This window comes from Vanessa atalanta, chromosome 15, assembly GCF_905147765.1.
Source record: "Vanessa atalanta chromosome 15, ilVanAtal1.2, whole genome shotgun sequence".
NCBI lineage: Eukaryota > Metazoa > Arthropoda > Insecta > Lepidoptera > Nymphalidae > Vanessa > Vanessa atalanta.
Window position 1 is genome coordinate 2,427,450 of NC_061885.1, and position 23,542 is coordinate 2,450,991.

The 23,542-nt window shown below is 32.7% G+C and overlaps 1 protein-coding gene across 2 annotated transcripts in view; it reads left to right on the forward strand.

Moving 5' to 3' along the window:
* Nucleotides 1-23,542, forward strand: part of LOC125069564 (probable E3 ubiquitin-protein ligase RNF144A) — a 134,536-nt gene that overhangs the window by 86,422 nt on the left and 24,572 nt on the right. For both annotated transcript variants that reach the window (XM_047679088.1, XM_047679089.1), the window contains one exon: nucleotides 15,260-15,422. In XM_047679088.1, the coding sequence (XP_047535044.1) occupies nucleotides 15,260-15,422 (163 nt within the window). The remainder of the gene's footprint in view (nucleotides 1-15,259; nucleotides 15,423-23,542) is intronic.

Genomic DNA, 23,542 nt, shown 5'->3' on the forward strand with positions numbered 1-23,542 from the left:
CCGACCCGATTGAATAGCGAGAAGACGCAGCACCTTAGCTTAGGGTAGTCGCACAAGGTCAGCTCTCGCTTGTAATGTTGATACATCTTAGATCGTTATCTAAGATTTTATTTTGAGCCAATCAGAGTGAGTTGAGTAGTTGATTTTTACAATTTCGAAAGAAACGTCACACTGTGCTTTGCAATATTGATGTCACTTACGTAAAAAAAGCAAGATATTGGTTTGGTTGACTGTCTGCGATTTTTCTCTCTCACTGATGTAATGTTACAAATTTTATTACTTATGTTATGCTCAATATGTTTATTCTTACAATACAGGTGAAAGCCTCCTGCGGCAATTACCTACTTCTGAGGCAAGGCAGTGTAAAAACGGATTAAATATTACTTCCTTCTAATGTAAATTTCTCGGAAGAAAAGGTAACCTTATTCGCCCATGTTGTACTAATGTGCAGTCGAGGTAAGAAAAGGTTCGTCACCTTAAGGTCCATTTTCGTGTGCTCCGTATGCGCGATAATCTGTTTTACCGATTGAGTATGACATATTGAGTTAGAAAAGGTTCATCACCTTAAGATCTATTTTCGTGTGCTCAGTATGAGCGATAATCTGCTTTACGGATTGAGTATGACATATTGCGTCGCAATGTACACTATTTCGAACCTAGTTATCATACTATGTTAGTTTAATTTTATGTGCAGTTTTCTGTTTAATGCATTAGTTTCAAAATGTACTAAGAGTTTACGACTTGATGAAGGAATGAATTTGAAAACTGATGAAGGTTTTCTTACTGTGAATGTACTAAAAAAAGTACGAGCTAGCTTCAAGATTAACGAAGAAATATATATATTCTTCGGCTTTGTGCAAGCCCGTCTGGGTAGGTACCACCCACTCATCAGATATTCTACCGCCCAACAGCACTCTTCAGCATTTTTGTTTTGTGTTCCAGTTCGAAGTGTGAGTGAGCCAGTGTACGGGCACAAGGGACATAACATCTTGGTTCCCAAGGTTGATGGTGCATTGGTGATGTAAGGAATGGTTCATATTTGTGGTTACTACTTACCATTGGCCCACTTGATCGTCCACCTACAGGAACCATAAAAAAAGAATTATATATATGTATATAAGCAATATAATAGTTATAACTATGTCATAATAAATACATGAGACATATTTGTAAATAAATAACTGATATCGTATATTAATGGTATAAGTTATTGGCAAAACATTATACAATGTAATATGTTAGACTTAAGATAAAAGTAAATCACGTTTAATGTCATGTCATATTAAAGCTATTCTTATATAAACTCGGCGCATGCGTAACCGTTTATTTTTATTTGATAAATTATATCTGTCCGCGACCTAATTCTTGTCGACATTAGATATTATAAGAAAAACACCTTGATTCTTGTTAAAAGTTTAATTGATATCGCTGCACAACTATCCCCAGTATGATAACACCACATCAGTAGCTAAAGCACTTGTGTTATGGAACCTCGAAAGTAACGACGGTACCACAAACACCCAGACCCGAGACAACATAGAAAACTAATGAACTTTTTCTATATCGACTCGGCCGGGAATCGAACCCGGGACCTCGGAGTGGCGTCCAATATACACTTCTGTTTATCAGTGGAACTAAAATTATTATCCAAATGAATTTTATTAAGATTTATAAAATATGTACTTAGTATAAAACTCCTTATAAATCTGTTACAAGCTATTGGTATTAGTGTATGTTGGATATTTAGTTTAAGTTGATTTTTCGAACATTATCATGGCGATGAATGTATATAATAACTGGAATATTCACTGTTATTTATGTCATATTTACTTTGTTAAATATAAGGAGTATAAATTACCGTAAATAATACTGTGTAATATGATTGTATCTATATGCTTATTTCAAAGTAAACATATACACTATATCTCTATATGATTATCTGAATTTCAGTCCACTGCTGCCTCATGTACTTAACTGTTCTGATATATGCAAATAAAACTGAGGATTTGAACCCATGATATCAGCTATAGCCATCCCTATAATCTAACTAACATGCTACTAAAATGGCATGACACCATCAACAACGCCTACACAATCAAGTACATATATCAATATGTAGATACAATGATAAACAAGAAACGGCAGAAGCTTAACTTAATACTATTAGTTGGCCCGTCCGTCTATCACGTTGTTCGTAACGTGGGAGGCATTGCTATGCAAAATCATTCGTGTTAAGTTCACATCACTATTTAGTATTTACGCATTCATGGACATGACGCATGTATAATGTACTCCAACCTTAACGACATTTATTTATCGAAACGATAATTATTGCTGATATTTATTACTGCTCGTGCACGCGAATCCGTTTCGAATACTGTAAATATTGGTGTACTATGAAATTGTTTCGCGGCTACGTCCGCGTCTTCTACGAATTAGACGGAGTATAGTCTAGTACTTAGACGGCATTTAATAAAAACTAAAATTTAATAAAGACGAAGGTCTCGTGCTTCGGTTGATGTTTAAAGCTCATCTCTTCGACGGCGGATGAAAATTCCCTATTAACGCAGCAATCTGTTTGAATTTTTTGTAATCAATCTCCCCATGCCTCATGTGGTTCAATAACCTCAAGCAATTCTTTACATAAGATTATTTTTTTCCATAAAATAAAAAATATTAAATTTTAATTATTCAATAACCAATTTGTATGAATTAAATTATTCGTAAAATTGTTTTAATGTCGGAAAGAAGTAACCGTTTACATAGATACGGCGACTTGTTTAAATTACCGACGATCTTGAACGCTGAACAAACAAACGTTGTATCAATAAATATAGCCGTGTTTACGTAATTCATTGGCAAGTGGAACTTTAATAGAAAACCTAAGGCTTCGCCGTTGAGATGAAAATCCTCCCGTCACACCGACGCATTTAATTAAATCTTCGAATATAGTTATTTTAACTGCGTCGTAGACAATCGATTGACTTTTAAATGTCTGGCTTAAACAGTCCAATCTACAAATAAGGTATGATTCGTAAATGTAGACTGATGACGTTTAAATAAATATTGCTGACGTCATATATCGACTATATTGCAAAAAGTTAATCGTTAATATAAAGGACACATTTTCATACAACAAAACAAGATTATGTCGCTTTGGTTTATTTACAACCGCTATAAATTACATAAATTAGTACCCTAGAAACGTAACGTATTGTCATCGCTTTTGTAAACATGAAGGAATACGCGTACCCAAGCGTACCCATGCGTTTGTTTTAATGTATATATTATACTCGTCGTTCGCGGCTTCGCTCGCGTTAGTTTAGTGTTAGGGTAAAAAAGTACCCTATGTCCTTCCTAGGAGTTCAATCGTCCTTCATATAAAATTTCATTAAATCCGGCTGTCAACAGACGGACAGACAGAGTTATTTTCGCATTTATAATATTTTTTATTTTTTTTTACATTAACAACCTGTAAATTTCCAACTGCTGGACTAGGGCCTCCTCTCCTTCTCCTGGTTTGGAGCATATTCCAAAACGCTGTTCCAATGCTGCTTGGTGATATATAAATGTGGCAGAATTTCGTTGAAATTAGACTAAAATAGAATAGAATTATAAACACAAATTAAGCACTTGAAAATTCAGTGGTGCTTGTCTGGGTTTGAACCCGAAATCATCGGATAAGATGCACGCGTTCTAAGCACTGGGCCATCTCTTTATTTATAATATGAGTGTAGATTATTATTAAAAAATATCAAAATAACATATATCAATTTGTTTTTTTTTTTCGCAAAACTTGGTAAATAACTCGACCAAATAAAAAAAAAGTAAATCGACTCAGAGAGGAGAAAAAGATACTGAGCTGTTTTATCTCTATCTATTTATATATAGATAATCACTATGTGTGTATGTGTACGTATGTATTTTTATAAATCGGCGTTGTTTATGATATTAACTGGTATTACTGGTATTACTTACGCGGTTAAGATCTCCGAACTAATTATTATCGAATACTCGCAGTTACGCGTATTATGTATACATATATATATATATATGTATATTGATAAAGCTTCGAATGAATTGTAATTTTTTCTCTACTGAAACTAAAATAATATTTTGGACATAGGCGTCGCGTTAATGACATACAGTTTTTCTTATCTCACATTTAAAGATTTCAGTGTGCCTTTTAAATGTGAAAATTTTTTTTGGTGTTTTATAGGGGTAAACCTATACCAAAACTGCAAACACTATGATGGTCTCTTATGCCGTCATGCCCCATCTTCCTTTTTTTTATTAATATCGCTGGAATTGGGGTATATGGGACTCGCCGATGCCGAGGACGCCTAGTGCGCCCTTGTATACTGGAATACCCAAACGTGATAGAGAAAACCAGTGGTACCCTCGCGTCATTTCGGGGGCGGTACGAGATCCCTCGCGCATCCTATCGTGACGCCCTAACAGTCGGCCCATCTATGCGGTTTGTCAAAAGTGTTCTATATACTAACCTTGGCTTATATTATTATATATGTAAATTTTTACCCAAAGAATTTATTTATTTATTTATCTTGCTCCTCAATAATTCCTAGGTTATATTTATTGTTTCAATAACTATTAATTTCGTTTTTATTTTGTTTCTTTTTTATCACATTTAGCTTTAATTCTATTTAATTACACGAGCTAAACCTTTGATGGTAAATATGTATTTAATATAATTTCAGATTTACATAATATAATAATATATTTGTTTAGTTGAATTTAGATTGGAGCATGAAAGAGTTTTAATTAATTTAAAAGATTTTGTTACGGAAAGTTTACTGTTGTACAACCTCCTACCGAAAGCTCTGAGATGATTCAAATGTAAATTCTCTTTTATAAATAATATACCTGTTGTTAGTAGTAAAATTATAAATTATTTTTAGTATTTTAATGATCGAATATATTAAAAAAAAGAGATAAGATCATAAAATTAACAATAATAACAATATATTAAATATAATGCGATTGATTTTAATATTATCCGTCCGTATTATACTGATCAAACTTTAGAGTTCATGTCATATAATTACAGGTGTGCCTTTGTCTGACAATTATTTGCATTAAAAATAAACTGTCATGGCCGGTCGCCTGTCTAACGTAATTCCTCCTTAATATGGAATACCTTTGGTATAGGACGTCACACTCGTGTTGTCAAACGCACACAATGCCATTCAATCAAAAATGAGGAATTATTTAATGTATTCTAATTAACATACGTATATCAATATATTAGTCATATAAAAACTTCATGAATAGGGAACAATATTAAAAATGAGATAATATAAAAATAATCCGTGTTACAGTATAGTGTAACAAATTCTTTGACACATAAACTGCGAATCGATTGAACAAACGCGAAACACAAAATAAACTAGAAATGTTACCGACATCGTAAAGGATACAAATATTCAATCATAATTCAACTTGACGCCTCTTTGTTTAGTCATCCTTTTGTTTCAAGTTTATGTACATAGATTCAAATTGATATACTCGAGTGTCGCGTTATGTGGAAACGGTTCTGGTACATAAGGAAATAATATAAATAGCGAGCTGTGGTATTTAAATTAATTTTACATTCTGCACAAACGCCACATTGCCCTTATGTGACTTGTAGTAATATCAGAAAATCAGTGTACATTTTGATTCTAAGTTATTTTAAAATAAATTAATTTCTTATCAAGCGATGTTGTAATAGGGTACTGAACACAGCAGTCTCGGCTTAGCCCTGCATTGTCATGTTAACCTTGTTAACTATCTTCAAATCACTATCGGCGTCTTGCTAGTTGGAACAGATTAGCGCAGACAGGTCCTACTCATTCTCTGCGACCTCTTTCTGCAAGAAACGTGTCTTTTAAAACTAGACAATCCCCGTTCAACGTATTTCGTCAAAATTATGTTAATTATAAGCTCGTACTCTTACCATTTTTAATTCCGTTTGATTTAAACCTTCCTCAACATACCTACCTGTTTTGTTAGGTTAAATTATATAATACGTTATATTACAAAGCCGTTATTCAGTAATTGTTACAATTATATTAATTAGGGCATCCGACACGTATCTGGCATGCAATTTAACTCTACAATAACTGTTATTAACAATACGAAAATAAAAGATACTTTTTGTTCTTAATAATAGCAGCGGGCATTTTCAAGTCAGCCGACTGCCAAATGCGCGGGACACATGTGTGTAAAACACAAGTGCACTTTCTGCTCTCTCTTTGTCTCCTAGTGTATTTTTTGTCTATTCTTCATACAATCCTTACTGTTGAAAATCGTCCTTAGAAAAATACGTCACTCAGTCATAATTTTAACTTATTTGATAAATGCTAAAATTAATATAAAATCTAAAGTTAATCGTTATAGAAATGTTAAGCGATTGGGTAAATATAGCCTCTGTAACAAGCTGTACCAGTTAGTGAAAAGATTTTAGGACAGCCTTTTAACTTTTAATCCAACCGGAAGCGGAACACCATTTATTTAATGCAGACCTTTAAGCAATCAAGGCTCAGGAACTCAATTAACTTGTATTATAAATTAAAAAAATAATAATAATCCTTATATTTAAATTTAATAATAATATGATAATATTAATTTAATATTAATGAATAAACTGAACGTCCACATAACTTTAAAAACATATTTATTTTATATTGGTTAAACTTACAAAACCGCTATTCGTAATGTTTCAAGTACCAGGAGAACATTACAACGCAGTGGTTTTTGCAACTGGTCTCCAATGCACACTTATACAATTCCAGCGTATAGTGTGGCGCACACAGCATTGAAAATTACGTCAAACGTTTTATTTAGCCTTATATGTAGATCTGGGTAAGTGCGTGTGTACCGGTAAGCCACTGCCTGACTCTTACATGATCATGCTTCCCTGGTACTAGTTTAGTTAGCAAGGATTCAAAAGGGTCTTAAAGGAGTTTAGTTGTTTTTTTATTTAATTTACGGTACAAACTGTTGAGTTCATCTTTATGAATCTCTCTGTCGCCTTTATTTAACATCGGATTAAAGCGACAGGACGGCTTTCGTGAAACCATTTTCACTTAAGTAAACTAACAATTATCACAAATTTAGACTTTAAACTTGACAATCCAATTTACAAGAACATCACGACGGAAACGTTAATTAATTATATGTTCCGAGATCTTTTGTTTTTGGATCCCGTTAGGGTCAACTGCAATTGAGGTCGCTTTTTAACCCACATATAAAAAACGAAGAAGATCTAAAATTCTATATTCAACATGTTGTTTTGAATATAAAAGCAGATATATTACCTAATTTAAAAAAAATGTTGGATACAATTTTTACCTTTGATGTGGTTACATAAAATTTTAAAAGCAAATATTTAATTCTTTTGTTAACATAAATTGTTTAAACAAAACCCTGAATCGTAAAATCTTCACAACAACACGTCACGAACCGCAACTCCACTCGTATTACTGGTTTCAAAAGCAATTTTTCCGGTCGTTTAAAAAGACCGGTATTTCGATTTCTGACCGTAATGTCAAGTACACTGCAGGTTATTTCGAATAATGTGCCATTTTTCGTTCTTCATTCGAGTTGTTTTTATATAATCCATTGTTCCGATGGGTTGCGTGTTGTTTTCGGCTGCTGTACTCGCGGACGGTGATTTTACGTATTGATACATGTAGTTTGTCTGTCTAATCATGTTATGTAATAGAAATATGGAAAATTAGATCGTTAGCTCTTATTTTTGTAAAACGTTTTTCTGTGATTATAATTATTTAATTAAAAATATTTTTATTCTCATTGGTAGAGTATTATCGTTAATCTTATGTTTTAGTAACTAGAATTTGTACCGGTTACTAATTTACGTGACTATTTGGAAAATGGCGACTAATATTTTGTGCGAATATCTAAGTATTACATTATTTTTATCTTATTAAGTAAATCTCACTAAACTCAAAAACTCACAAACTACAGATAGATTTTCAATAGAGCAATCCAATAAAGATTTAGTCGTTTCTGTGTAAAGTCACTATGACCAAATTACCGTTCCGTTACCGTTGTTCGAAGACTTCGTAGTCTTTAGAAGGCCAAGTCCTCTCTTAACCCTCTGAATATTTTAACGGATGTATTGACTCGACGCGAATCGATAATACAATATTGCCACGATTCGTTTTTACTCTTGCAAACTTGATCCAATTTTATGTAGGATTATAGTTAGTAATGTATTAAAATATTATACTAATGGATTTCTGAATGGCAATAGCTTACCCAGTGACAAAAAAATATTTTAGCCTTAAAATTATTGGCAATCTGCCAAATTTATCTTCTGATAGTATGGTCACCCATATACATTGACACTTTAAGAAATATTAACCACCCCCTTATCTTCAATATGCTACCAATCTGATGCCTGATGCGCTATGAACCTCGAAATGTATATTTTGCCCGTAGTTACACTCGACCACTTACCCTTCAAACATAAGTAAACTCAGTATTGAATATAATATAATATATACTGATTGTAAAATGGAAAATTTTAAGTTTAACTTGTATTTATAATTCATCTCACTGTCGGCGGTGAAGTAAATAATTGTTTTTATTCTCAGCTAAATTTATCTTTTATTTAAGAGCGGCTATTTAGAATGTAATTGCGTTTAACCCGCATACATTACATAAATCAGTAACTGGTTATGAAGCGTCCAACCTGTCATTAAAGTTACATTATTTTAATTATTATTTACAACGCATTCTAACGTGTTGATAACCACGTCACTAAATTGAATAAAAAAATAAACATTTACTCTTAAGGAATGGTAAACAAATAAATATAATTTGGGTATAAGAGGAGTTCAAAATATTTGCAAACGTTTCCCTGTAAATAGATACGTCACTTGAAAATCAATCCAGAGAATGTTATTGAAACTTACTTCATTTTTCAGCGGTATTCAGCTATTCGGTAATGAATAATTCGGAACTCACCGCTGAACGATGAAATGTCAGTATGAGATATGCGACATTTACTTTAATAATCTATACATATAATAAATTCGTAATATTAAAATTATTTACACACGGTACATATACCAAAATAACATTTTTTACAATTTTTGTCCGTCTGTCTGTCTGTCTGTTTGTTCCGGCTAATATGGCACGGAACGGCTGAACCGATTTCGACGGGACTTTCACTGGCAGATAGCGGATGTAATAAGGAGTAACTTAGGCTACTTTTATTTTAGAATTATATATAAAATGAAAATAAAATCACGCTACAATATCCAAATAACTGAAATTCACACAACGCGCACGAAGTCGCGGTCACAGCTAGCCATATATAACATTTAAGCAATTATTAAAAAAATCGTATCGGCTTAAAGTCGGTTTTTATTACTTGAATTTACAAAATGAGTTCTCGTTTATGATGTTAAAGGATGGTTTTATCAGAGAATTACTGTATTTCTTAGTTTTCTTTCTTTGTTTTTTTTTTTTTTTTTTTTAATAAATGAATAATTCTTAGCGTACCATAACATAAACAAACACTTATATAATATGAAATGAAAAACATTACACGAGTTTATATTTAAATAAATTACTGATCTCGCGATGAAAGCGACTTTAGTGCAAGATTAGCCAGACTTAACCCCATTACCGACATATTACCGGATAATTTGAGACATTACCGCTTCCGGCTAACTGCACGCTGCACGCGACTACAATGTGCACGAGAGAATTGTCTTTTGTGAATATTAAATTGTACAATTGCCTTTTGTAAATGCTTCGTATATTTACAACGAGACTTTTGATATTTGTCTTTTGAATGGTAAATGAAAATATCAAAAGATATTTCATTTCTAATGATCTTATTGTATAGTCGTTTGTTATTTAAATATTTATAGTTATTCAAGAGTTTTAAGTGTATTATATCATCTAAGGAGGTGTTTAACTAATAATTCTGGTTAAAATATTATATATTTAATATTTCTACGGATTTAAAAATATATTCTTGAAACCTATGTTTACATGACTGCTTAGACAAAATATTTAAGTTAATATCGTTATTTTTTCCATTGAAAAATTTAAAAATGTTTTTTTTTTTAAATTAAAAGTATAAATAAAAACAGTTCAAATTGGTCCATGAACTGTCATCGTATGCAAAGATCTTGTGATCAAATGTCTTGAAATGCGATTACAGTTTAGTAATAAAGAGCGTTATGGATGTCTGCCCGGTTAAGGGTGAATTAACTCTTGTATTTTCTGTCACAGATACTTAATGACTTAGATATCATAGTGAGCGGTGTATCAGTGTAAGATGTGCCTTATGTTTAATCGAATTCCATTTTCTAAGGCGAAAGTTATCAATTAGTTACTGACGAACATTGTGATTCATTTGCTTTTATCAAAAAAAATTATCATTTCTGCTGGTAATCAAACAGTTTTCTGACTTAATAGACGAATTTCTAAAAACTATGGAGTTGTAAAACGAATAAAAATTTCTTAAATATATTACAATAAAATTCACATAACAGAATATTCTACTAAATAAATTTAATAGATTAGGTAAATTTGTTTGCACTTTGAAAATTTTAAGTATTTGTTGTAATATATATAAGAGTAATATAAATGTTCGTTAATATTTAAAATGTTATCGTTATTTCGATTTATTTGAATTTTCTGAAGCTTAAGAAAATTTAAATATATTCATTTTATTTAAGCGAGATAGATCTCGGTAATTGGTAACTATTTATGCTATGTATGTATGTATATATGTATATTATATATTATGCTAATTCTAGACACATGATAATACAGAGATTATATCGCGTTAGTCTCGAACTGTTGAATATTAAACAATTAATGATCTAATCTCTTAATTTGTAAGCTTAATATGTATTTATTTACTAGTTAGTTACAATAATGTAATATCCACGTCTTGTACTTTGTATGTAATTAATCCTTTAAGTTATTTATCGTGAAAAATCTTTTATAATAACAGTACCATACCAACTAACTACTTATATAGTTATTTTTGTATATTATAGTCGTATTATGATGATTAATTTTAAGCTTTAATGAAACAACAGACGTTCATATACTCGAGAACTTTGCGCGATGTCATTATGTCTAATATTAATAACTTCAGTTATTAACATCTGATTACGATTGATTTCGATGGACTTATGATCTACATATTTAATTACAAATATCTGCGTACCCGTGTCTTCGTTAGTTTGAATATTTGTATCTTAGTCATGCGACGATAGGGATTTGTGCAAGCTCGGTCATATCTTCTACGGCAAGCAGTGATACTTAATATGGTTGAGTTCTATTAGGAAAGGCGTGTGAGCCAGTGTGGTTACAGGCACAAGGGACATAACATCTTAGTTCCCATGGTTGGTGGCGCATTAACGATCTGAGGAAAAGTTTCAATTTCTGAAGAAGCCAATGTATATGGGTACCGGTGACCACTTACCAGGTTGCCCAATTGCCAGTCCGCCTGCCAATTTAAAAAAGAAGTCTGATCTGGACAGCCATTTTTAATGTTAATAATATTGTTCCCCTGTCTTTTTTTCGGCTACGGATGCTAGTTTCAAAGACAAGCCAACTGCACATACGAGTAATATAGAAATTAAAAAAATGCATTGTAAAATCAACTGTTTATAAAAAAAAATCACCATTGAGTATTTTCGCCTGTTCTTCTAAATTTTGAGATGTGTCTCTCCAAATCTGTGGTAGCTTTTTTTTCTTGATTATCAACAAGTAACTGTAATACTTCTATATTGAATGAAGATTTTTGACAATGAATATATGATAATCATACTTCCAATCTCCGGAGTTTTATAATAAACAAATAATATTATATGAACAAGGGAAATAGACATCACGATTCAACGTATTTAATTAATCCATTAATTATGAATATGATTTCACTGCAGACATTTGAAGTGAAAACATCGATCTTGGTAAACCTGTTCTAGTTATGTAAATACTGTTTATTGTATTATTTTAATTTCGTGTATATGAAAAGGTTGAATCCTTCATTTCTCGAAACGAATAACATTCTCATGTTGACTCAGGATAAGCCGAATTTTATTAACGTCCCTCCGATTCGTAGCGTTTTTGAAACTCTACTTCGATAAATATTTCAAAGGCACACAATCATATAATGTAAAATTTAAATACTAGGATGCTAGTATTATGACCATTTGGATGTCTGTTACTCAATGCAAAAATAACGGAACGAATTTGGATGATATTTTTTATTGAGATAGCTCCCACCTCCACACAAGTCGAAGCATCTTGCTGAAGCTAGTATGTAAATAAAACGATGAAATACTTTGAATACATTACATTAGCAGCCTGTAAATTTCCCACTGCTGGGCTAAAGGCCTTCTCTCCCTTTGAGGAGAAGGTTTGGAGCATAATCCAACACGCTGTTCCAATGCGGGTTGATGGAATACACATGTGGCAGAATTTCGTTGAAATTAGACACGTGCAGGTTTCCTCACGATGTTTTCCTTCAACGCCGAGCACGAGATGAATTATAAACACAAATTAAGCACATCAAAATTCAGTGGTGCCTGCCTGGGTTTGAACCCGAAATCATCGGTTAAGATGCACGCGTTCTAACCACTGGGCCATATCGGCTTTTAATACATAACTCTAATCGAGAAGGAAAACAATATGGCGTTTATATATGTACATAAACGGTATATGACAGTCACATGAGATAGTATGTAAGATGCAATTAGCAGACACGATTATCTGATTAATATTGTTTACGATGTGTTATGTAAAACGTGACTTACATTTATTATAGAGGTTATTAGAAAATCATGTATTTTCTTATGTAAATAATACCTCTATGATTGTACGTGTTACGAAAGTGATAAATCGGATTGGGAAGGAATATATTTGTAAAGCTGGGGAGATACATACTATATCTACCTGATGATAGGACTTTGTATAAGATATTCTGGTTACGTTAATACCCTTGTGTCTTATATTGCACCAAACATCAATACTAGTAATGTTGTGTTCTAGTTGAAAGAATTGAGTCATCCAGTGATATAACATTTCAGCTTCCGACGTTTGTGTCGCGTTGCTTATGTAAGAAATGATTAATGTTTTCATACGGTCCCGATATCTATGAGCAGTGGTGGCTGCTTATCATTAGGCTGCCCATTTGCTAGTCCACAAAAAAATAGTTAAATGTTCAAAATTTTTTTTTTAAAGGTCAATCAGTAATGTGTATAAATATATCACTGACTAAGATTCATGGTTTGAGCGTTTGCTGGCCTTTGTAGACATTTTTTGTATGCAAATTTGTATATTTTTTAAAGCTCAACTATTGATTTTCTTGTCTGTTTTTCTCAGTAGAATCTACATTCCAATATTGTCCAACATATTATACAGGGTTAACGATGATTCATTTTGATTTAATAAATTTATAAAATAATCAATTTTTATCTTGAAATGCGTGTACTGAACATAAGTAATAATAATTATAAGTCGACGTAGATGGTATCTTCAAGTTAATTTTTTTATTTAATATTTTAATTTTTTTTGAATAATGATTTATTCTTATTTCGATTGTGGATTTGACTTTAATGACTACAAACTGAATCTGTTTAGTGGAGGAAAATTGCATTGTATAGATACTGAATAGCTATTGAAATTAAAATACCGGATTTTTTGTAACTCCGGTTTTATTCAAGTGTCTAACTCTTATTCTTTCAAACCGGTCGTATAATTTTGTCATTCCATGTGTTTATGCTTAATTTAAACCTTTAGTTTTTCTTTTCCCAAGCGAAGGGAAGCCCAGTGGTAACGGTTTCATAAATCGCTGAATTTTCATTGAGAAATTTTCCCACGTGGTTGTGTTGGAATGAGCTCGAAATCTTCTAAAGAAAAGTCTGCCCGGTGGAACATTACGCGCTGTTATTTTTACAATATTTATCAACCATTGACCATCACTTGGCTGATTTGTTAGGCTGAATTTCGGCTACGAATTTTTTTCTTATTTATTGTCTTTCCACAGACATGTCGTCCATGTCTTTGGTGTAACTTACCTTTATAATTTGTATTAATGTAATATCTATCAATTATTGTCAGATATAATAACAATTTATATTTCGTGATTAAAAATATATAGAAATATTGTATTCGTATGTAATATAAGTCTAGTCATTAGATGTCATGTCATGTAGTAATAGTATTATTATGTTTTATTGAGTTAATATTTTTTTAAATTTTAATAAAATATATTTAGTCTTAGTATGTTAAAATATTTAAGTAACCACTGACCAACCAGAGTGAGTATCAAACGGTTATAGGCAATACTACTTGGAAGGTTCAGTAAGTTTCTTAAATAATAAAAGAAAATGCGTATCTTTGATATGAAATTCTTTCGTCATTTATAGTGCCATTGAGCAAACCGTGTCCATTTCTACTACAGCGATATTCATGAAAGTGGGTATAGATGAATATAAAGTTCTTACTTTCCATATATCGTCACAAAGGTCAGTTTTCCTTTGTTTCTCTTTTACCATGGCTCAATATCATAAACCACAAATGTTTTATAAATAAGAAATTATTATTTAATAAATTATTTAAAAATCTCTAGTAAATATTCGGTAACTATTAAATATGAAGTTAGATTATAATCTATCTCGCGAGATTGTAAGCTGTCGAAAGATTATAAAAGTTGATTCAACTACAATAAAACGGTACAACATTTCTATAGTTCATAATATTTTCTGGTTAGGTAAGGTTTGAATTTTTGTAGTTTAAGTGAAATTCACTTCGGTTTATCGGTATTTACAATTTTACGGTGGCGTACCGCGTATATGTTTACACTAACACATGTACATGGACATGAAATTCACGCTTGTCATATCAACAGTCTAAATTTAAAGCGAGTGATAGAGCGAAGCGCAACTTCTTACGTAACCTTTAAACACGCTCAATCTTCTAGTAATATAATGTATAAGTATTATGTTTAATAGTTTAGTAAATTTTACAATGAGGTAATAAAAAAGAAATGTCTGCCTAATGGCAATATATTATAATGGACACATGATTTTTATAAGTTTTGATCCTTTTACATCAAATATATTTTAAGTAACAATGGTCGACGCGGTCTTGATTTGAATAGTAACTATTTTTAATTTTTATTTGTATGTAATAAGGTCTTAAGTTGAAGTCAGGATATAACAAGAGTTTAATATAAATATTTCTTTGTCCACAGTGTATGAAAGCGTACGTTGAATTCGAAGTATGTAATGGCGCGTATGAAGTTTCCTGTCCCGATGATCGCTGCTCGACTGGCGCCGCGCTGGCTTTGGACGAGATCTCGTCCCTCGTCGCGTGTTCCGTCATGGAGAAACATCTCAAGTTCCGGCTTAACCACGGTATGTACGAATTCTATATAATATTTAGCAATAAGTCTTTGTAATTATACGTTCATATGAAAAATACTAATAATCGGTAAAGTATACTTTACTAACTGAACCTGCGGCTTTACCCGCGCGAAATTAAAAGATCTTTACCTCTATATCATGCAATCCGCCACCCCTCATTTTATTCCTTCGAGGGGTGAAATAAAAAAAAGTACGAAAAGTCTAAGTATCGCCTAAATAGATTCAGCGGTTTAAGCGCTAAGAGGTAACATAAATAGTTACTTTCGCGTTTATAATATTATTACAGATGTAATTAAACCTCATGATTAAAAAATCACATTTAATGAAATAAACGTCGCATAAAGCGCCGATACTGTGGTTTATTTAAATCGTAAAACATAATAAACATCTCGGCTTATGAATAGTAATTTAAAATTGCGGTTAGTAACCATACAGTTAATGTTTCGTATGCATCTACGAAAATCTATTTTAACTTTGACACTGTACTGCTTCTAAGTAATTACATTGTTTTAAAGTATACTTAGCTCTCAGCCTTGGCCTTGTTTAACGCAAAACAAAGGAAAACTACCCTGAATGACGACAGATTCTTTAGAAATGTTCAAAGTAAAGTAGGTTTTTATTCGTACATTTCAAAATAAAACAAGACGTATGTATTTTCATACTGTTATTCAAAGTAGTGCTTAACTGTATATTGGTATCGTTGACTGCGTATTTGCGTCACAATGGGTGTCTTAGTTGAATATGAAGGTCGGATTTAAATCATCGTTTGAGAAATCGTATAGGATTTTATTTGATGTCACGAATGTGCTGATGTCGCTTTGACCGATTTTGGGGCGGTTGTTCCAAAGGGAGACAGCCAACGCAGAACATATCTTACTGCTCACATGTGTGTGAAAACACAATGGCACTTGCCCTTATATTTTCTTGGACTTGATGAGATGGACTTTATGCAAGCCTGTCTGGTATGGTACCACCCTCTCATTAGATATTCTACCGTCAAACAACAGTTCTCAGTATTGTTGTGTTTGGGTTCGAAGGGTGACTGAGCCAGTGTAACTACAAGGCACATAACATCTCAGTTCAAGGAATGGTTTATATTTCTTACAGCATCATTGTCAATGCTTGACTGGCTTGAATGTCAGCTTGTAAATGTCGTACAGCTGGCCTCACCATGCTGCTCCAATGCGGGTTGATGGATACCCATGGCGCAGTTCAGTATATCATTGAAATTATTCACATGCAAATTTTCTCACGATAGTTTTCTTCACCGCCGAGCACGAGATGAATTATAAACGCAAATTAAGCACGCGTTCTAATCACTGGATCAATTATGCTTATTAAGACTGTGATCGATCTATAAATTCATTCCTTCGTCGTGAATTCTTTCGAAATACCAATTTCGTTTCTTTTTCTTTTATAAATTATGTCTTTCCCGCCCATTTTATCCATTAGTCACAAAAGATAAGTCATTATGTCATTGAAATAATTTGATGAACAGCCATACGGATATTCTTAAATAGTCTAACCGTTCCTTATTTAAACGTTCATCTCGATTTATATATATAATTAAATAATCTGCTCGTATATTATGTTTTGATATTTGTGTACGATAACTTTTTTTTTTAAATTTATATATGGTTAATGCTTTTAAGGTTTTATGCCAGTTTGAATAGCTGAACGAAGGAATAAACACAATAAAAACTTTTTCATTGGTAAATAAAAAAAAATTGGTAAATTAGTATCGTCATTTTAGATTAATCACCAATAAAGTACCTAACTTATATAATATCTCTAATAATGTAATCCTATAGCATGTACTTAAAAACACATAACAATATACCTAACAGACAAACTATATTCTTATTGTATAATTGCTTAAAGCGGAATTTATACCAGTTAACGCAAGCAGAGAAGCCGTAAGAAGGCTAATTAACTCATCCGTCCTATTAAAAATAGTTTATACGATATTAGATTATATCGTTATAAGAATAAAAAACAAATATAATTAACAATGTATAAAATGTTTGCTTAAGATATAACTTGCTTAATTAATTTTATCATAAATATCTCAGTGTTGCCAATTGTAATTGTATTAAAAAATATTATTTTGTTGGAATAGTTGGTCCGGTTGAAAATCACTAAGAGGCCGAGTCCGAACCGCAAGTATGATCAATGGGTCTTAGTTTTCGGTAGTTGTACTTCAACTGTTAGTCCGGCATGTGAACTTTCAAACCATTGTTTCACAAAAACTATCAGATACTATTCATGGTAACAACAAACTTAGTATACAAAAACGTATCGTTTTATAAAAATCATAACCGCAAATATTTTTCTTTGCCTACGTGCTCAATATTAAAGTTTTATTTATAAAAAATACGTTCTAACCTAACCTAACGAATGTAATTAATTCTATGTACAGGGAGGTCTAAGCATTTAAGTCATGCATTGGTTTACTTATTAACTTTTTAATAAAACATTTGAATTTAAATGAAACATTGTATGGTAATTATTGGTCTAATGAATTATTTTTTATAGAACCAGAATTTTGTATAAGTATGACTTATACGTATAATGTATGTAAAAATAAATGAATACTTTTGCCTAAAGTTATGTTCAAAATGAAAATTTAAGGTCATTTTAAATATTAATCATATGGGTAGAGAAGACTCTTGAGGTGCAAAAATGTATGAAATCATTCCGTCGTGTCGTGTTCGTTTCTGTGTAAGAGAACATTTCAAGTCGAGCGCATAAAAAACCTTTTCTGCTTTGAAGGAAAAAATCAAGAAAATTGTGTAGAATTCAAAAGAAATTATTGGACATGTAAGCCAATCCTCTTTGACTTAGCTCGGTCCGTTGAGTTCTGAATAATTACGAGGTCGTCTTCCGTCGCAGTTGATATTTGTATTCCGTTATAATTCTTTTTATTTCCAGAATTCCTCTTGGGATATTTGAAATTTTCAGAATAGATGCCGTAATGAAAGACCTTTTTATTTATCGTTGGAAATTGCTTGTATGCAAAGGCCCCAGTAAGTGGAATTTCTGGCCGAGTGCCAGCATACCTACCAAAAAGCGCGGTACCCCGCGCCTTAATTATAAACCTTCATTTAACATTTAAAAGGTGAATATTTTATCAACATTAATCCATACTTTAGGTATTTTTGATTAAATTGCGGCGCATTTTTTTCTCTATCTAACAATCCTTGATTTTAACACAAATACATTTAGAAAAGAGACTCTTTCGTGTGTAATTGCGTAAGTAATAGTATGTTATATCTTAGACGGCTTTACGCCTTGAGTACAGGGTTTTTCCGGGCCTAAAAGCCAGTCTAGGTACAGGGCGTCACGGATTACCTCATTGCCCGGGCTTCACTATACCGGTAGCCGCGGCTAACGCGTCAATCCATTTGTCAAAGCCAGGGTCAAACTGGACCCAGAGGTCGTGAAATTGAAAAATAGATTATAAAGTGCAGTGAGAGATAGTATATAGGTTAATTATGTATCAAAAAATGTAAAAAGCCATTTCGAACACAAGAAAAGAGTCAGCCAAGTGATGCCGGGAGGAAACAACACGAGAAAAAACTTTTGTAAAAATATATTAAGAGTTCTTCTTTAAGAAACGAGTTTTAATTAAGATAGACTTACACCGATTGTCGTTTTTATTTCTCTTGTAACTGTTTTTATAGCCGCGTTTGTAATGAAAATAAAAATACTTAATTTGATTAAACAGCGCGTATATGATGGTAATTAGTGTAATAAATAATAAGTAGATATGAACATGAAGTGAAATCACAGCAGTCTGAAAATTTATGGGTTTATTTATTTGTATTTATTGATATTTATATCATGATGGATGTAAAGCTATCGTAACCAAAGATCATAGGTTCAAAGCTTATTTCTGTTTATATTTCATCTCGTGGATCTGAAGAAAACAACGTGAATCGACAAGCGTAGTATGACCCTCAACGACAAACCTCTTTCAGAGGTCAATGTCCTTTTCTAGTAGAAAAAAAATTGTTCAATTGTATTACCTAAATGTAATCTAAATATGAAGTTAAATAAAAAATATTATAATTAATATGAATAGTATTATAATTTATTTAATTTTTTTTTTTAATTTACCAAATCCAGTCAAAATGTAAGCGTAGTTGTGGCCACTGAGAAATATTAGTCATACCTCCACCAATGCTCCTTCAACCTTGAGAACTTATGTCCCTTGTACCTGTTTGTTTTGTTTGTTTTACTGGCCGACTCACCCTTCAAATTGGAACACAACAATACTACAGGCACAAGGACGTAACATCTTAGCTCCCAAGATTGGTGGCACATTGGTGTAATGTAAGGCATTTTTTAGCATTAGCAGCCCGTAAATGTCCCACTGCTGGGATAAAGGCCTCCTCTCCCTTGGAGGAGAAGGATTGGAGCATATTCCAACACGCTGCTCCAATGCGGGTTGGCGGAATACACATGTGGCTGAATTTCGTTAAAATTACACACATGCAGGTTTCCTCACGATGTTTTCCTTCACCGCCGAGCACGAGATGAATTATAAACACAAATTAAGCACATGAAATTTCAGTGGTGCCTGCCTGGGTTTGAACCCGAAATCATCGGTTAAGATGCACGCGTTCTAACCACTGGGCCATCTCGGCTCGTGTAAAGTAAGGAATGGTTATTATTTCTTACAGCGTCAATGTCTATGAGCGGTGGTGAGCAAAAAAAAGCAGTAAAATACATAAGTGATATAATAAGTGGGTGCTACCTACCCAGACTGGCTTGCACAGAGTCACCGACATGCCTTCATTTAACGTTGGTTAAAAAGTAAAATCACAAATTTCACTCGTGATGTCCAAAAAACGAAACTGGGATAAGTATGTAATAGGACGTGCTGTGTTTGCATGCAGAAGACCTCATTCCATAATGCAGTGGTGCTCAAACTGTTTTAAGTGGACGAAAACAAAATTTCGTTATTTCGTTGCGCTGTGCACTTAATATGTGTGAATAATGTCTGAGGTTATATGTCTTCGTGTATTTAAGGAAGCTTGTTATATTATTAATAATTAGTATGCTTCTTGTTGGCGTTAGAGTTAAAATTATAAGTAATAATAATAATTAAAAGTGAATCACTGAAAATGACAAAGTAAAATAAATAAAATAAAATAACAGATGTTCTAAGGGTTTAAGTGAGCGATCTCTTTCAGATAACCTTCCGGTCTAGTGACGATAAAAGTTTTATAAAAAATACGCCCAAGTCAGATATAATGAGACATATATGACTATTTATTTATGTGGTAGTCCAACATTTTACATAAATAACTTATTACACGTATCCTTTATTTATATCTATAATATAATATAATTGAAGTGTCTGTTTGTAATATTAAAATAACCCATTTTTACTAAATGCATATGTATGTATACACGGTACATATACCAAAATAACATTTTTTACAATTTTTGTCCGTCTGTCTGTCTGTCTGTTTGTTCCGGCTAATCTCTGGAACCGATTGAACTGACTTTGACTTGACTGAACCGATTTCGACGGGACTTTCACTGGCAGATAGCGGATGTAATAAGGAGTAACTTAGGCTACTTGTATTGTAGAATTATATGTAGAATAAAAATAAAATCACGCTACAATATCCAAATAACTTAAATTCAAACAACGCGCACGATGTCGCGTTCCCAGCACAGTTCAATATTCAAGAATTTCAATTACTTTTTCATTGTCCGTCAAAAACTACTATAGGATAGTAAATAAAACAAAACTCATATCGTACTATGGGCGCAGAACTGTCCCCTCTACTTCATAATTCTATTTTATTAAAAACTAGTTGTCACCTGTGGCTTTGATCGCATTTTACGGGTTGCTCATCGAGTGTTTTGCATTAAGATTAAGCATTAAGTGGAATGTGTACTTCCATGGAGTTCAAGCTTGATTCATCAAATTTGGTTTAGTGGTTTAGCCGTGAAAGAGCAACAGACAGACCGAGTTACTTTCGCATTTATATAATTAGAAAAAAATAATTATTGTATCAATTTCATTCTATAAAGTAATCCATTTAGTACGTTTTGTAATATTTTGTAATTGCGTACTTAATTTTATCGCGAAATACTGGTAGTAAGTTCTTGAAGCGCGAGCGACCGCGGATGACGAGTTGTGAATCGTTGGTAAATCAGTGACTGCACATCAGTAATCTCACCCTCGCTTCAAACATAAACGCATGGCTTCGCAACGCCCTGATTGCTTCTTGTATATGTTTAAAGCTAAGTGTACAACGATGTTATTTTCAAATTAATTATTTCTAGAATTATCGCAGTTTATTTATTGTAGGTGTTTAATTAAACTTTTAATCCTAAATTGAGGTACGTCGATAGAATACGTGTGTAGATCTTTTCCATGGACTTTAAATTATTACGTTCTCAGTGATGGAAGATAATATCCTTACGATCGTATATGTACATCTTCACTTGATGGTGCCTGTCTGGGTAGGTACCACCCACTTATCAGATATTCTACCACCAAACAGCAGAAGTTTGAAGTAACTACAGGCGCAAGGGATATAAAATCTTAGTTACCAAGGTTATTGGCGCATTGGTGTTGTTACTTACAATAGTTGATATTTCTTACAGCGGCATTGTCTATGGGCAGTGGTGACCACTTACCATCAGGCGGCCCATTGGCTCGTCCGCCTGTTTATATAATAAAAAAAAAATATATTATATCGGAAAAAAAATCTGGAACAATTTGAACATGCTCAAACATATAATGGTGGATAGGGCCAAAGTCGTTCATTTTAAAAGGAATGATGACCGATTCCCCGCTATGGGAACTATATGAGCTATTATTACATATTTTATTACCCCTAATAATAGTCGTATGTACTCGTATTAATGACCGAAACAAAATTAATTACGCAATACACTCGAAGGCTAAATTTTATTTTCTAAACATTACAAATGATTGCTGCCTATTTCACCATACATCGTTTGCGCTACGATCTTGAACTACGACTACTATAACTAATTAATTTATTTGAAATTAGAATGGTAATTAATTTTTGGAACGAATTTCTTCTACTCGGCCTATAACGAACTCGCAGAAATCATCACGTACGGGAAAAGCGTTAAGCTGACATAAGCTTAATGGTTACGAATGAAATATACCAAGATTGTTTTCGCCTGCGGCTTTCTTTGTTTTAGGTGGTCGTAGGTTTTGGTTATAAAAAAGATTATGTCCTTCCTTCGGCGTCGAGTTTGTTTCATATCAAATTTTGTCAAATTCGATTGAGTGGTTCAGCCGAGAAACGTAACAGACAGAGTTAGAGTTACTTTCGCTTTTTTAATATTAGTATAGATTTTTGTAATTCATAAGCCACTATTTTTAATGATCAATTAACAAATAAGATTAAATGTAAAACTACCACCGGTTCACAGTATAGATTCTACTGTAAATAACTTGCATGGGACTCAGCTTCTGTTTCTCATCCGTCATATTAAATAATATGTCTATTTTAATACTCTTTACTAACATTTTCCTGAACGGATTTATAATGATGAAAATAAAACTGTACCCAGTGTGTCTTCGCTTTATTTATACGTGATAGATAACAGACGTAGAATCGCAGCAATTAACATGAAACGCTTCATTAAATTGGTATAAAAGATACATTTTTAACGAGCGCGTTGCTCGCCACTGCGTTTGAATAATCTTTTGTAATGAAAATGTATGCAATGTTTTCTTATCATTCATTATAATATATCTTATATATTTATAACTAGTTGTCGTCGCTCGCGTTTTAGAGGTTGGTCAAAGTAAAACCGCAAAAAAGCCGAATGAAATACGTCGTCTACTTTACTTTGTTTTAGTTAGGAACGTTTAATAATCTATTCTTAGTAGGTTATTTAACTAAAAACCAAGGCTACAATTAGATGTGCAATCTTACATTAGAGATATAGTACAATGTAGTCACTAATAGAGCCGAGATGGACCAGTGGCTAGAACGCGTGCATCTTAACCGATGATTTCGGGTTCATACCCAGGCAGGCACCACTGAAATTTCATGTGCTTAATTTGTGTTTATAATTCATCTCGTGCTAGGCGGTGAAGGAAA